The sequence below is a fragment of the Arachis ipaensis genome, chromosome B06, assembly GCF_000816755.2.
Source record: "Arachis ipaensis cultivar K30076 chromosome B06, Araip1.1, whole genome shotgun sequence".
Classification (NCBI taxonomy): domain Eukaryota; kingdom Viridiplantae; phylum Streptophyta; class Magnoliopsida; order Fabales; family Fabaceae; genus Arachis; species Arachis ipaensis.
In genome coordinates, this window is record NC_029790.2 from 52,639,697 (window position 1) to 52,653,385 (window position 13,689).

The 13,689-nt window shown below is 37.0% G+C and overlaps 1 protein-coding gene across 1 annotated transcript; it reads left to right on the forward strand.

The window, feature by feature from the left end:
* LOC107648734 (WD repeat-containing protein 3) lies at positions 1,118–8,556 on the forward strand. The gene is made up of 12 exons (XM_016352564.2): positions 1,118–1,487; positions 1,783–1,998; positions 2,097–3,242; positions 3,916–4,038; positions 4,436–4,617; positions 4,734–4,965; positions 5,118–5,327; positions 5,602–5,730; positions 6,323–6,391; positions 6,707–6,829; positions 7,854–7,904; positions 7,981–8,556. Exons 1-12 carry the CDS (start codon positions 1,251–1,253, stop codon positions 8,110–8,112), a joined length of 2,850 nt encoding a protein of 949 aa, XP_016208050.1. The 5' UTR covers positions 1,118–1,250; the 3' UTR covers positions 8,113–8,556.

A 13,689-nucleotide genomic window follows, 5' to 3' on the forward strand; every position in this document is an offset into this window, starting at 1 on the left:
TACAGTGTACAAGAACATATACTAGTTGATTAGTAATTTAATGTTGTTAGTTGATTTTGTTTCCACTAACGCTAGTCTTTCACTAAGCTAATTAGTGAATTGGTTGGGATTTGTGGATTAAGATCAATTATGCCTATTTGACTTTCCTCAATGTATAAAGGTTGACTACCTGTGATTAACCCTTCATAATTGTCATGCTTGTAGTCAATGACTAGGATAGAAAACCTTGACTCTCAACTCTTGTCAAGACCCTTTTCAGCATTTGAATCTCCTTTTCATGGTTTTACTTGCTTTTTGTTTAATTTCTTGCATGCTTCTTTAATCTTTTTGTTATTTAATTTTTTTGTTAATTGTGATAGAAAAATCCCATTTTCCATAGCCGATGTTATGTCCAGCTCACTGCAATTTGAATCGTTTGTAATAATGATATGTAGGGACACGCATACAAATGATATTACGATATGTGCCATTATCGTCCACATTGATATGCCACATATTTTTAACTAACGCATGGTCATTCTATTACACATGGTTGAATAATGTTAGATGTGGTATTGATACTCTCACAGTGCATATCGACATACAGTTAACGAAAAATAGTGAATGAACATTTAAGAAAAAAAATGAAGAGATCAATTCTCCAAAATACATAATTCATCTTGTTACATGAAAATCCATGTGTGAAAACATGGTCCTCATCTTGCATTACAGTTAACGAAAAATAGTGGATGAACATTTAAGAAAAAAAATAAAGAGATCAATTCTCCAAAATACATAATTCATCTTGTTACATGAAAATCCATGTGTGAAAACATGGTCCTCATCTTGCATTTTTTTTGGGACCTCGCGGTAGCTTGCTTCATTTTTCAAGTGATTTTGGATTAAAAAACTATTGAGGTGATATGAGATTTTTTAAAATTTTATTATAAAAATTTCTATTTTTCTCCATAATTTAAAAAGACTTTGTGATTGATTATTGTTAGAACTTAGAGGATTAAGGTTAACAAGATCTTTCTCACTGGGAGGATTGGGAGGCGAATTATTAGTCAGAGATACATCCTTCTTGATTAAAACATATAGATACATATATTATAAGAAAAAAAGATTTGGAGCAAATCCGAAAAACATAAATTGAATTGTACAGAAAAAAAAGGAAAAAGAAAAGAATAAAAAAAGGAAGAAATAGTGAACTACATTAAACCTATCTAAAACCCTTCTTGAGGGCAAATCCACGTTTTTCAGCAGCAACCATGGTGAAGGCCTACCTCCGTTACGAGCCGGCGGCATCGTTCGGCGTTATCGCCTCCGTCGAGTCCAACATAGCCTATGACAGCTCCGGCAAGCACCTCCTCTCTCCGGCGCTCGAGAAGGTCGGCGTCTGGCACGTCCGCCCAGGCATCTGCACCAAAACCCTAACCCCTTCCCCTGCCTCTCGCGTTTCCTCCCTCGCCGTCACGTCCATCGCCCCTGCCCCTTCTTCTTCCCAGGTACAGCTACGACACCGTTGATGGAATGGAATATTAACTGTGACGAGTTAGTTAGACAAGTTAGTTATGAGCTAGTTTGATTGCGGTTACTCTGTTTAGAGGTGCTGAAGTTATTCACCATTTAAGTGAATATTCAAAAAAGTGAATATTCAAAAAAGTGAATATTCTGAAGAAATAGAGAGAGTCTTTCTCCTTAGATTCTCTCTGAGTTGTGTTTTGCTTTCACTGTGGTTTGGTTTTCTCTCTTTTTCTTTCTCACAATACGTATGTGTATGTGGGGGGTTATTTGATGCAGGTAGCGGTTGGTTATGCTGATGGTAGCATAAGGATTTGGGACTCTGATGCGGGAACTTGTGAGACCACGCTGAGTGGGCACAAGGGAGCTGTCACTGCTCTTCGTTACAACAAGGCTGCTTCGGTGCTTGCTTCCGGGAGCAAGGACAATGATATCATTTTGTGGGATGTTGTTGGTGAGACCGGCATGTTTCGCCTCCGCGGGCATCGTGACCAGGTTTAGTTTGTTCATTTGTGAAACTGTGTTGAACACACGCTGATAGTAATTGGTTTGATTGATTATTAAGTCATTGTCAGTTGGTTTGTTTGTGGCAGGTGACTGATGTAGTATTTGTGGGGTCTGGGAAAAAGCTAGTTAGTTCCTCGAAAGACAAGTTCTTGAGAGTGTGGGATCTAGACAGCGAGTACTGTATACAAATTGTTGGTGGTCATCATAGTGAAATTTGGTCTATAGATGTTGATCCTGAGGAAAGGTATCTGGTCACTGGTTCTGCAGACAAGGTGCTCCGGTTTTATTCAATCAAGCATGAGTCTGTGGATGGACAATCTGTAAATGGGGACAGTGCAGTGGTTGGTGATGGAGGCTCTTCTGTTCAAAACAAATGGGAAGTTTTGAGGCAGTTTGGCGAGATTCAGCGGCAAAGCAAGGAGAGAGTGGCAACTGTGCAGTTCAGTAAGGCAGGGAAACTGCTAGCTTGTCAGGTTGCAGGAAAGACAGTTGAGATATACCGTATTCTGGATGAGGCTGAGGCGAAGAAGAAGGCAAGACGTCGGGTTCACCGCAAGAAAGAGAAGAAACATGCCAAAGAGGCTTTGGGGGGAACTGAAAATGGAGACATGAATAAAGGGGTTAAAGGAGATATAACTTCTGAGACTCAAGGGCTCATAGAAACAAGTAACCCTGCAGTTACTGTGCCCGATGTTTTTAAGCTACTCCATACTCTTAGAGCTAGCAAAAAGATATGCTCCATATCGTTTTGTCCAGTCACTCCTAAGAATTCACTGGCTAGTTTAGCATTGTCCTTGAACAATAATCTACTTGAGTTTTACTCCATTGAAAGCAGTGAAGCCACAAAAACACTTGCTATTGAGCTACAAGGACACCGTTCTGATGTTAGAAGTGTCACACTTAGTTCGGACAACAGTCTTTTGATGTCAACTAGTCACAATGCAGTTAAGATTTGGAACCCTAGCACTGGGTCATGCCTAAGGACAATCGATTCTGGGTATGGACTGTGCAGTTTAATTCTGCCCTCTAACAAGTATGGGCTTGTTGGAACTAAAGATGGAACCATAGAAATTATTGACATTGGAAGTGGCACTCGTTTAGAAGCAATGGAAGCTCATGGTGCTTCTGTCCGTTCAATTGCTCTCCTGCCAGATAAAAATGGTTTTGTCACGGGAAGTGCTGATCATGATGTTAAGTTTTGGGAGTACCAGTTGAAGCAAAAACCCGGTCAAGTATGCTCTTGACATCATTCATCATTTTTCTTTTACGCACTTGTTTGTTACAAGTAGATATCTCAATTTAATGTTTCTCATATTGCATATCGAAGACTTTTTGTTTCTGAATGATGCAAAATCTTATTGAGAATCTCTTCTATAACATATTTTCTGTTAGATATATTTAATTCCTAGATTTTGTATGTAATCCTTAACCACTAAGATGTTTTTGCTTTTCATGCACGTCTATATTGATAGGAACTTGAGATGTTGGGTAACAATTGCAGTGCACCCATTGAGTAACAAATATAAAGTAGAAAAAGTTAATAATGTTCAATATGTGATCTCCCCTCATGTTATATTAGCATTAGTTTGAGCTATAGCATTATGAGAATCAATAGAAGAAATGAATCAAATTTATCCTCTTATTTTCTATGTATTTTTTCACTCTTGTGTGTGCATGCTTGCACGTGTGTGCACATGTAGAAATGCCATAGGACAGGTGGCAGTTCATTATGCTGTTGTTTCGATAGATACCCCCCGGTAGTGCAAATTTGTTTTATTTTACTAGCTATCTATCTGGTCCTTCTAATTTGTTCCAATTTAATATAAATGAAATCATCTCAAGCAAACAATTACATTCCTGGTCATCTATTTATTTTCTAACACTTCCCCATTTTTTTTATTTCAGGCTACTAAGCAACTTAGTGTGTCAAACGTCAGTACAATGAAGATGAATGATGATGTTCTTGTTGTTGCAATAAGTCCCGATTCTAAATATATTGCTGTGGCGCTGTTAGATGGTACTGTGAAGGTATGATATCTGGATCTTATCCTGTTTGGCTTATAAATTTTTAAATATGTTCAGGTTGACAACTATTGCTCCTTAGCTTTTTATCTTTGTTTTTGAATCATAAGTTCCCTTCTGCCAATGGTTCCTTTTTCATTTCTACCTGCACCCCTCAAAATACATATTCTCAAGACCTAAATTCTTACAACTTCGGGGCGTTTGGAGCATAAGCATTTTTTCTTCTGTATATTGAGGCTAAACACCCTTTTGTGGTTTTAATAATTTTGTCCTAAGTCTCCAGTCCTTTGATGTTGCATGTCTTAATGTTGTATATGATTAAGGTTTGTATTTGATATATGTAAAGAGTCAATATTAGGTTTTCAAAAGGGTTCTTTAATTCCTTTATTTATTTTGTTTTCAGGTTCACTTCGCAGACACGTTCAAATTTTTCCTTTCATTATATGGCCACAAGCTGCCTGTTCTTTGTATGGATATCTCATCAGATGGAGATTTAATTGTGACTGGATCAGCAGACAAAAATTTGAAGATTTGGGGTCTGGATTTTGGTGATTGTCATAAATCCATTTTTGCGCATGCTGACAGGTGCATCATAATTTTCCATGATAATTATTTTATTTATTTCTTTGGTTATCCTTTTTCTATATTTGGGAGTAATGATGGAGCTGTAATTGAATTATCTGATGAAAGTTACATGGCAGTGTTATGGCAGTGCAATTTGTTCCGAAGACACACTATGTGTTTAGTGTTGGGAAAGATCGGCTGATAAAATATTGGGATGCTGATAAATTTGAATTGCTGTTGACTCTCGAAGGACATCATGCAGATGTCTGGTGTCTTGCAATAAGTAATCGTGGTGATTTCGTGGTCACTGGATCTCATGACCGATCAATCCGCCGATGGGATCGTACAGAAGAGCAGTTTTTCATTGAGGTATACAAACTTGTGAGATGGAGCTATTTACTTCTTTTTTTGCAGGGCACATGATATTGGCCCTGGTGGTAAATTTATAAAAGAAATAATTTGGATTTGATGCTGTTCTTCCTATAAAAAATTTGCTTAACCATAAATTATTTGAATTGCAGGAAGAAAAGGAGAAAAGGTTGGAGGAAATGTTTGAGGCTGATCTTGACAATGCTTTTGAAAACAAGTATGCACCAAAGGAAGAAGTACCGGAGGAGGGTGCTGTGGCTTTAGCTGGGAAAAAAACCCAGGAGACCCTTACTGCCAGTGACTTAATTATCGAGAGATTAGACATAGCAGAAGCTGAGAAAAAGCGTATTGCAGAACATGAGGTATACAGATGTTCTCTCCTCAAGAACATTTGTAGTATAAATGAATGCTTTATCTCATTATTGATTCTATAAATGTCTTAGATGGTTAGACACATAAAATCTTNATTGTCTCGATACATAGCATTCAGTTATGCATAATTAATTAATTTATAATTGAAGATACCATCCATTCATTTTTAGTGCCAAAATAAAAGCGAGACCCAATGAGGATATACTTTGACTTGTCTGCAATTTCACAATATTAATGTGGCAATTATCGGATTTTCTTTTACAGGAGGAGAAAAATAATAAAAATGCTGCTGCATTCCAAGCAAATCCGCTTATGAATGGCCTTTCCCCTTCTGATTATGTTCTTAGTGCATTCTCAGATATTCACTCCAATGATCTTGAGCAAACATTATTGGTATGTTTAGCACCTTAGCATCTGAACTTTTGTTCAATGTTGAGAAATGTTGTTAATTAAATTTAGGCCATGTATCTGGTTGTTTGATTCACTTAAACTTGATCACCTCCCTTAGTTCTACTATGTATTTTCTCACTGGAGCACCAGAGATGAGCAGTTCCAATATTATGATTTTCTTGTAGCTAAATCTAAATTATATTACCTTAAACTCCTAAATTGTTGAACATAATCATGTCTTTTGTAAATGACAGATTTAAATAAACCCTTAAGTGACACTAAATGGCTATGATCGACAATGTACTATTTTTTAATTTTTGCAGGTTTTTCGTTTTTTTTTTTTTTTTAAATTAATGTTGTTTGCAAGTTAAACACATTGTATAATTCTTATTCATGAATGTGGAGTATTTCTTTCCCTTGATACTATTAGCAAAAATCTGGAAGTCTAGAATATAAAGCAATCAAGCTCTGTGGAGATGTGCCATGAACGTTGGAAAATGTTAGTTATATAATAATGAAACTATACTTGACATGATTGTAAGTTATTTTTCAAGATTGTCAACGTCAAATATGGCTTTACCATTTCTTTTTGCAGGCTTTACCCTTTTCTGATGCTTTGAAACTGCTGTCATACTTGAAGGATTGGACTTCATATTCAGATAAGGTAATTTGATTAGCCCATTCATGCTGTAGTTTCTTTTAAGGAAGTTTCTCCTGTACCCTTATCTTATTTGTGGTTCAGAAATTTTCATATGTTAATAGTGTTTATAAATTATTTTTTAAACTATTAATTATAAAAGGGTTACTAGTACTAGATTCTCATATAAGCAAGGATACTGAAGAATGTACCATAGTTCAAATATTGTTGTATAATGATAAATGAAACTACAAGAAGTAGCACCAGATGCATTAAAATTAACTCAAAAGTTCTAAAGGATCTTTTCTGAGTTGTGAGAACATGTTTTCCTGATAATGGCAGGTTGAGCTTATTTGCCGGATAGGAACACTACTGCTGCAGACACATTATAATCAGCTGCTTACTACACCGGCTGCTAGACCTATTTTGACTGCTTTCAGCGACATTTTTTATGAACATGTCAAGGTAACTATGCTAGGGTTTCTGCCTGTTGCACACCTGGTTTGATAGTAGCAGACGGGGTATGCCTCGTCGTTAGCTTCCATTAACTTTTTCAATCATTGATTCTTATGAAGTTGGGATGGGAAAAGATTGCTTCTTTTTGAAAAATGAAACAATCTTTGTATATACAAAATGGCACAAGATGAAAACTAGCTGAACCTACTCTTATTTTTAGTCTTGTTTGAGATGCATCGAATACATAAGGATGTAGAACTTGATGCCTTTGATGCCGATAGGCGTCGAGAGAATTCAAGGATAATTCAATCATATCAAGGTTTCTTATAAGATTCCATATGAATATCATACCTAGTAATTATGGCTCACCATGGTAGTATTAATAATGTTAATTATTTATTTATTGTAATTTGAACCGGAGGGACTGTTTTTTTGTTTTTTAATATTAATTTACTTTATAAGCAGTTATTGACTATTTTATATTATATTACAGGTGGTGAATTGAATGTTTTTTCTTGAACATCCTACTAAGAAGGATTTTTACATTAAATATTTCCTTGAGGGCTCTATGTTTCTGTAGAAATAACCGATAAATGATATAAGTGATGAACTTGAATGATTCTGTTACGTACCAGGTTTATTAGAAATTAGGGACCTAATTGTAATTGAGTGAATATGGGCTAAGGTGGGGTTCGTAACTAACTTGCCTAGCTGGAAAGTGACTGAGAGAGAGGGAGCATTCTGTTATGAGAGAGAGGTGGGAACTATAAAGGGCTGTGGGAAGTCATGAGAGGGCATGAAAAAAGAGAGAAAAGATAGGATTAGGCACTAGGAGAGAATCAGGTCTCTCAAATACCTGATGCTTTTGTCACTCAGTCCTTTTACTGCATAATACAAGCAAATACTGGAAATTGGATGATATCTCACTGATATCACTGCATGTCTTGCTCTTTTACTACTGTTTCATTCTTCCACTTAATATAGATGCTAGGTTCTTACAGATTCACTGACAAGTGTTGAATCCTTGGGTCAGGGATGGAAAGATATCTTTGGTTTTAACCTTGCAGCGATGGATCATATCCAGGTTTGTATTGAATTCTGCAATTCTCTTGCTCACCATTGATAAGAAGGGCTAATCAATTATGAAATGACCTTTGCAGCAAATTCTGGCTACGAGATCAGATGCTATTTTCCGTGATGCAAGATCTAAACTACTAGAGATACGTGCTAAACAATCGAAACGTGTAGCAGAAAGGTCCGACACTGGAGAAGGGAAGAGGAGGAAGAAGTAGACATAGTTATCTACATATTTTTGGACATAGTTTTGTTTGTGATGATATATTATTCATATGAAGTTTCATTTAGTAGGGGGAGGTTGACCCTGGAGTATCAGTTTTTGATGACATCGCAGATTCAGAGTTATCACACATTTTCCGTAAAAGGAAAATGATGAGTACAGGTTCCACCACCAGAAACGGCTTATGGCTTTCGTTAGCAAGTGACCCATTTTACTTGAAGAACTGGAGGACGTGCTCAGTTACTAGATAATTAATGTTTCAACCTGCATTCCATCTTTTGATGTCATGTTGATATTTTCATTTGAAGAGCAAGTTTTCCAGAATGTATCATTACTGTTGTATGCGGCTGAAGAAGAAAAGTGTCGATTCTTTAATACAGTATGTGTAAAACATGACCTGCATAATTTAATACAAATTTTGTCTCCATAATTAGTTTTCCTTTGTTGGTGAGAAGAATTTTCATTTACTAAAGTGCCGGTTCAAGTTTCCTCCCAAACGAATTTTTTTTTTTTTTTGAAGGAAAGAAACTCAACACAAAAAGGTGGAGTAGAAGACAACAAACTCCACATAAAACAAGCAAAAGAAAATAACCAGCACAAGAAATACTAATAGTTATTCTCTTTTTATCTTTGGTATTGCCATCAATAACAAAAGAGTTTCATACCTAACCGCTTCTTGTAGTCAAGAAAGGATAAATTGATAATGTTGTCAATCCTTTTTCTTTTATTCTGGAAAATCTTTCTATTCCTTTTCAACCAAATATTTCAGATAATCGTAAAAAAACACACCATCTATCTGTTGCACTCTTCCTTGCTAGTTGATATCTCAATTCAACTTTAAAAATATTCCTTTAATGTTTCCGAGCAAGACCAACGCCTTCCAACAAATGATATCCATGCATACCAAACTTGCCAAGAAAAATCACAACCAAGAAACAAGTGGTGACCATATTTGACACCTTTGTTACATAACACGCATACAACATCTTCCTGGTTAACAACCCTAAACCGACTCAGCCTCCCCTTCGTATTGACCCTGCCGGTCAAAACAAACCAGACAAACAGTTCCACTTTTGGTGGAACTAGACCTTTTCAAATTGCCCTAGTAAAGTTATAACTTGTTATATCCTCCAAAATCAATTCTGCCTGCAAAACCTGCACAAAATAGTTAGTAGAAAATACACCTTGTTTATCAAATTTTCACACAACTCTATCCTCTCTATCATATGCAAGTTTGACTACACTTGTGGTATCATGCAACTGGTTCACTAGATTCAACTCCCATTGGAAGTTTCATATCCACTCTAACCGATCCTAGAACCCACGATCCCCTATTATGGATCCTCTTTGATTTGAAACTGAGAAGAGCCTCGGAAATTGATCTTTCAAAGAACTACCACGCACCCAGACATCCTCCTAGAATCGAGTCCTTCTTCCATCACCAACTTCTATAGACAACCCAGTAATCATCTTCTGTCTTATTTGTTGATTCTTGAACTATATATAACAAATATCCTTCCACAGGCCCCCTAAACAGGTAATACCTAGGAGGAGAGTAAGACATTTGGGTTCAGGTTATTACAAGAGCAAACTACCTTCTTCCACAACAGATACTCCTCCTTTAAAAAACCCTACCACCACTTAAACAGAGCTGTGTTGCGCACCATGGCATTCCCGACTCCCAACCCACCAAACATTTTGGGAGCCTGCACCACCTCCCACCTAACCAAGGCCATACCATGCCTACCATCCCCCTTACTCCATAGAAATCTTCTCTGTAAGGAAATTAGTTTTTTTGCAACAGCCTTTGGCATCTTATATTAACTCAAATAATATACAGGAAGACTATTCAATACAGATTTAATGAGCACCAACTTACCGATTTTATTGAGAACCTTGGCTTTCCAGATGCTAGGCTTTCCCTCCACTTTATCTATAATGGACTTTCAATTCTTAACAAACCTCAGGTTAGCTCCTAACGAGAATCCCAGGTATTTAAATGGGAGAGCTGATGCGAATTTTACAAATCACAAAATACCGGTAAGTACACCGAGGCGTATCAAGTAATACCTCAGGTGAGTGAGGGTTGATCCCACGAGGATTAAAGGATCAAGCAAACAATGGTCAATTAAATACTCTAGTCAGAGAATCAAGAACGAGGATTTTTAACGCAAGTCATAAGAGATTGAGAAAAAATATGATTTAAAAAGAGTTAAGGTTTCAGATATGTTAAAACTTTTTGGAAAAACGTTTTCACTTTCCACCTTGATTGAACAATGATATTTCTATGGAAAATCATAAGTAATTAAACTCCAATTCCTTGGTAACTTAATTTCTCCAATCCAAATAAATTATCAATTCCTTGATTAATTAATTAAGACAAGAGGTAAAGAGCGTTCACTAATTCAAAAACCACACAATTCTGAAGAATTAAACTTGGTTGATTCGATGTCACTTATCAGATCCAAATCCAAAACTTAAGAATTATGATAAGAAGTTTTCAAACTTAATTCAATTAATCATTTTTTCAAGGTTTTAATAGAATTCAAATAAGAAGAGAATTATTTTCCAACACATTCAAATCTTTGGTATGAAGAACGAAATATTTTCTTAAGGAAACATCAACGCATAAATCAAGATAGAAAAACTATCAATTCATAAATCAAAAGAAACAAATAATTTGAAGGTCCCTCCCAAACTATTTTTTGGACCCTTATATACTAAAGAGAAAAACTAAACCTAATTATTAAATTCAAAAATTTAAATTCAAAATTAAATAAAATCACATCTAATCTTTCGCATTAAATCTTGAGATTTGTATCTTTTCTTCAAGGCTAGAGTGATCCCAAATTGCATACTAAATGGGCTTGAAGTGGCAAAAAGAATTAATTGTAAAGATTGGGCCAAGCGACACGCTTTTCATGTTAAAGCCACGCTTTTGCATGCAAGTGTTACGCTTCTTGGGTGTTGGTCTTCTTCGGCATGCAATGCCCTCCTTGGGCGTGTGGAATGATGGGAGGAATACCGTCGGTAAGGAATTTCCTAAGATTTTCGCATTGCAAGTATAGCCCTCAACCGACAAATAATCCGCGAATCAAATTTTGAAGGAATTGGTTGTCACAAGGTCAACCCCAATAAAAGTAACCGAAGTATTCAAACCTCGGGTCGTCTCACAAGGAATGGGCAAACATGTACTTCAACATTGGTTAGAATTCCGGGGTTGTAAGTCATGAGCAAGAAATTAAGCTAAGAGTCCTAACAAGCAAGTAATCTTAAAATGTAAGAAACTAATTCAAGTAGCTAAGCAAGGTATGAGAAATTCAAACTAATAAGAGGACGAGTAATATAATTCTAATCTAAAACTAACAAGTAACTATGACTAGAATTAAGCAATTGAAATTTTGGTTTTCAAATATGAATAATAAAAGCAACTCTTGGCTACGCATGGGAATTGAGATCGCCATCCTTGTCTACATACCAAATATTGATAATTATGAGGTACCAACCCATTAAGTCTACTTCTCAAAAGCCTTAAGTACGTAGTGTCCACTTCTAGGCTTGAAGTACGTCAAATAGGTTTGATCACATCAACCCATAAGTCCCATCCTATCTACTAATTAGATTAGTAGTGGATTAGTGTCAATGGGTATCAAATTGATCACCAAGGGTTCTCAAATCACCAATTCAATGAGACCCAATGACTCAAGGTCACTCAATTCCCTTAGCTTAGGCCAAGAGTAAAGAAAACTACTCCATAATCAAAGGAAACATTTCATCAAACACATGGTAAACATTACTAAAAGACATATTCAAAATGCAATTGAATTGAAATTAATAAGTACCCACTAACAATTACCAATGTAAAATTACTCAAACAACACAATTAACCATGGAAATCATCAATGTAACATGAACAATTCAAGATCCACAAGATTCATGAAATGGGTAGAAAATGACAATTGACAAGAAAACATAAAGCTAACACAAGATCTAACAAAATTATACTAAGGAATTCAAATTAAGTAATCAAAACTAATAATTCAACAAGATCCAATTCAGAATTCACAAGGGAAGATCAAATCAAACTAGATCTAGAGAGGAACAAGGGTTTCTCTCTCTAGAAAAACGAAAAATCCAAAAACTAGCTAAAAATTGTGTCTAAGTGTGAATGAATGATCCTCCCCTTTTCCCCGAGCATCCTTGGGTCTTTTCCATGCAGAACCAGCTTGAATTTGGGCCTTTTGAGCCTCAGAAATCACCAGGCACGATTTCCTTTAATGAGGTCACGTGCAGCTTATTACGCGTACGTGCCATGCACGCGTGCGCGCTGATTGATTTTGCGATCCACGCGTGCGCGCCATGTACGCGTGCGCGTCGGTGGGGTCTTCTCTAACCCGCGCGGATGCGCCGAACTTTGCACGCCGCTTCCAGCTGTCCGCACCCACGCGTGCATGCGAGGTGCGCGTGCGCGCCCATGCTGAAATTCCCAAAATTCACATCTTCATGTTCCTTCCTCTTGTGTATGCTTTCTTTCTCTCTTCTAGGCCATTCTTGCCCTATAAATTCTGAAATCACTCAGCAAACACGTCACGGCATCGAATGGTAATGAAAGAGGATCAAAATATAGCAATTCTAAGGCAAAAGAAGCATGTTTTCCATCATGAAGCAATATTAGGAAGAGAACATAAAACCATGCAATTCTTGTGAATAAGTGTTGGTGCGCAGAAATCGTGATCGTTCATTCCTTGGTAACGACGACAAAAACTTAATACGCACGTTCATAATTTTAGTTCTTTGTCACAACTTCGCACAACTAACCAGCAAGTGCACTGGGTTGTCCAAGTAATAAACCTTACGTGAGTAAGGGTCGATCCCACGGAGATCGTCGGCTTGAAGCAAGCTATGGTCACTTTGTAAATCTTAGTCAGGCGGATTCAAATGGTTATAGAGTTTTGATAATTAAAAGATAAATAAAACGTAAAATAAAGATAGAGATACTTATGTAATTCATTGGTGAGAATTTCAGATAAGCGTATAGAGATGCTTTTGTTCCTCCTGAACCTCTGCTTCCTGCTGTCTTCATCCAATCATTCCTACTCCTTTCCATGGCAAGCTTATGTTGGGCATCACCGTTGTCAATGGCTACATTCCGTCCTCTCAGTGAAAATGGTCCAAAATGCGCTGTCACTGCATGGCTAATCATTTGTCGGTCCTCGGTCATACTGGAATAGGATTCAGTAATCCTTTTGCGTCTGTCACTACGCCCAGCACTCGCGAGTTTGAAGCTCGTCACAGCCATCCCTTCCCAGATCCTACTCGGAGTACCACAGACAAGGTTTAGACTTTCCGGATCTCAAGAATGGCCGCCAATAATTCTAGCCTATATCACGAAGACTCTAATCTCATGGAATGGAAGGCTCGGTTGTCAGGCGAGGCAATCATGCGTCATGAACCAGGAGGCTAAGAGATACGCACTCAAGCTATTGCAAGTAGAACGGAAGTGGTTGTCAGGAACGCGTTCATAGGTGAGAATGATGATGAGTGTCACGGATCATTACATTTGTCAGGTTGA

What these genes read in the sequence shown, in the direction of transcription:
- LOC107648734 (XM_016352564.2), top strand. Translation starts at nt 1,251, where the DNA reads ATGGTGAAGGCCTACCTCCGTTACGAGCCGGCGGCATCGTTCGGCGTT. An exon ending in TGAAGCAAAAACCCGGTCAA is followed by an intron (nt 3,243 to 3,915) that starts GTATGCTCTTGA and finishes TTTTTATTTCAG; the next exon opens with GCTACTAAGCAACTTAGTGT. An exon ending in AGCGTATTGCAGAACATGAG is followed by an intron (nt 5,328 to 5,601) that starts GTATACAGATGT and finishes TTTCTTTTACAG; the next exon opens with GAGGAGAAAAATAATAAAAA.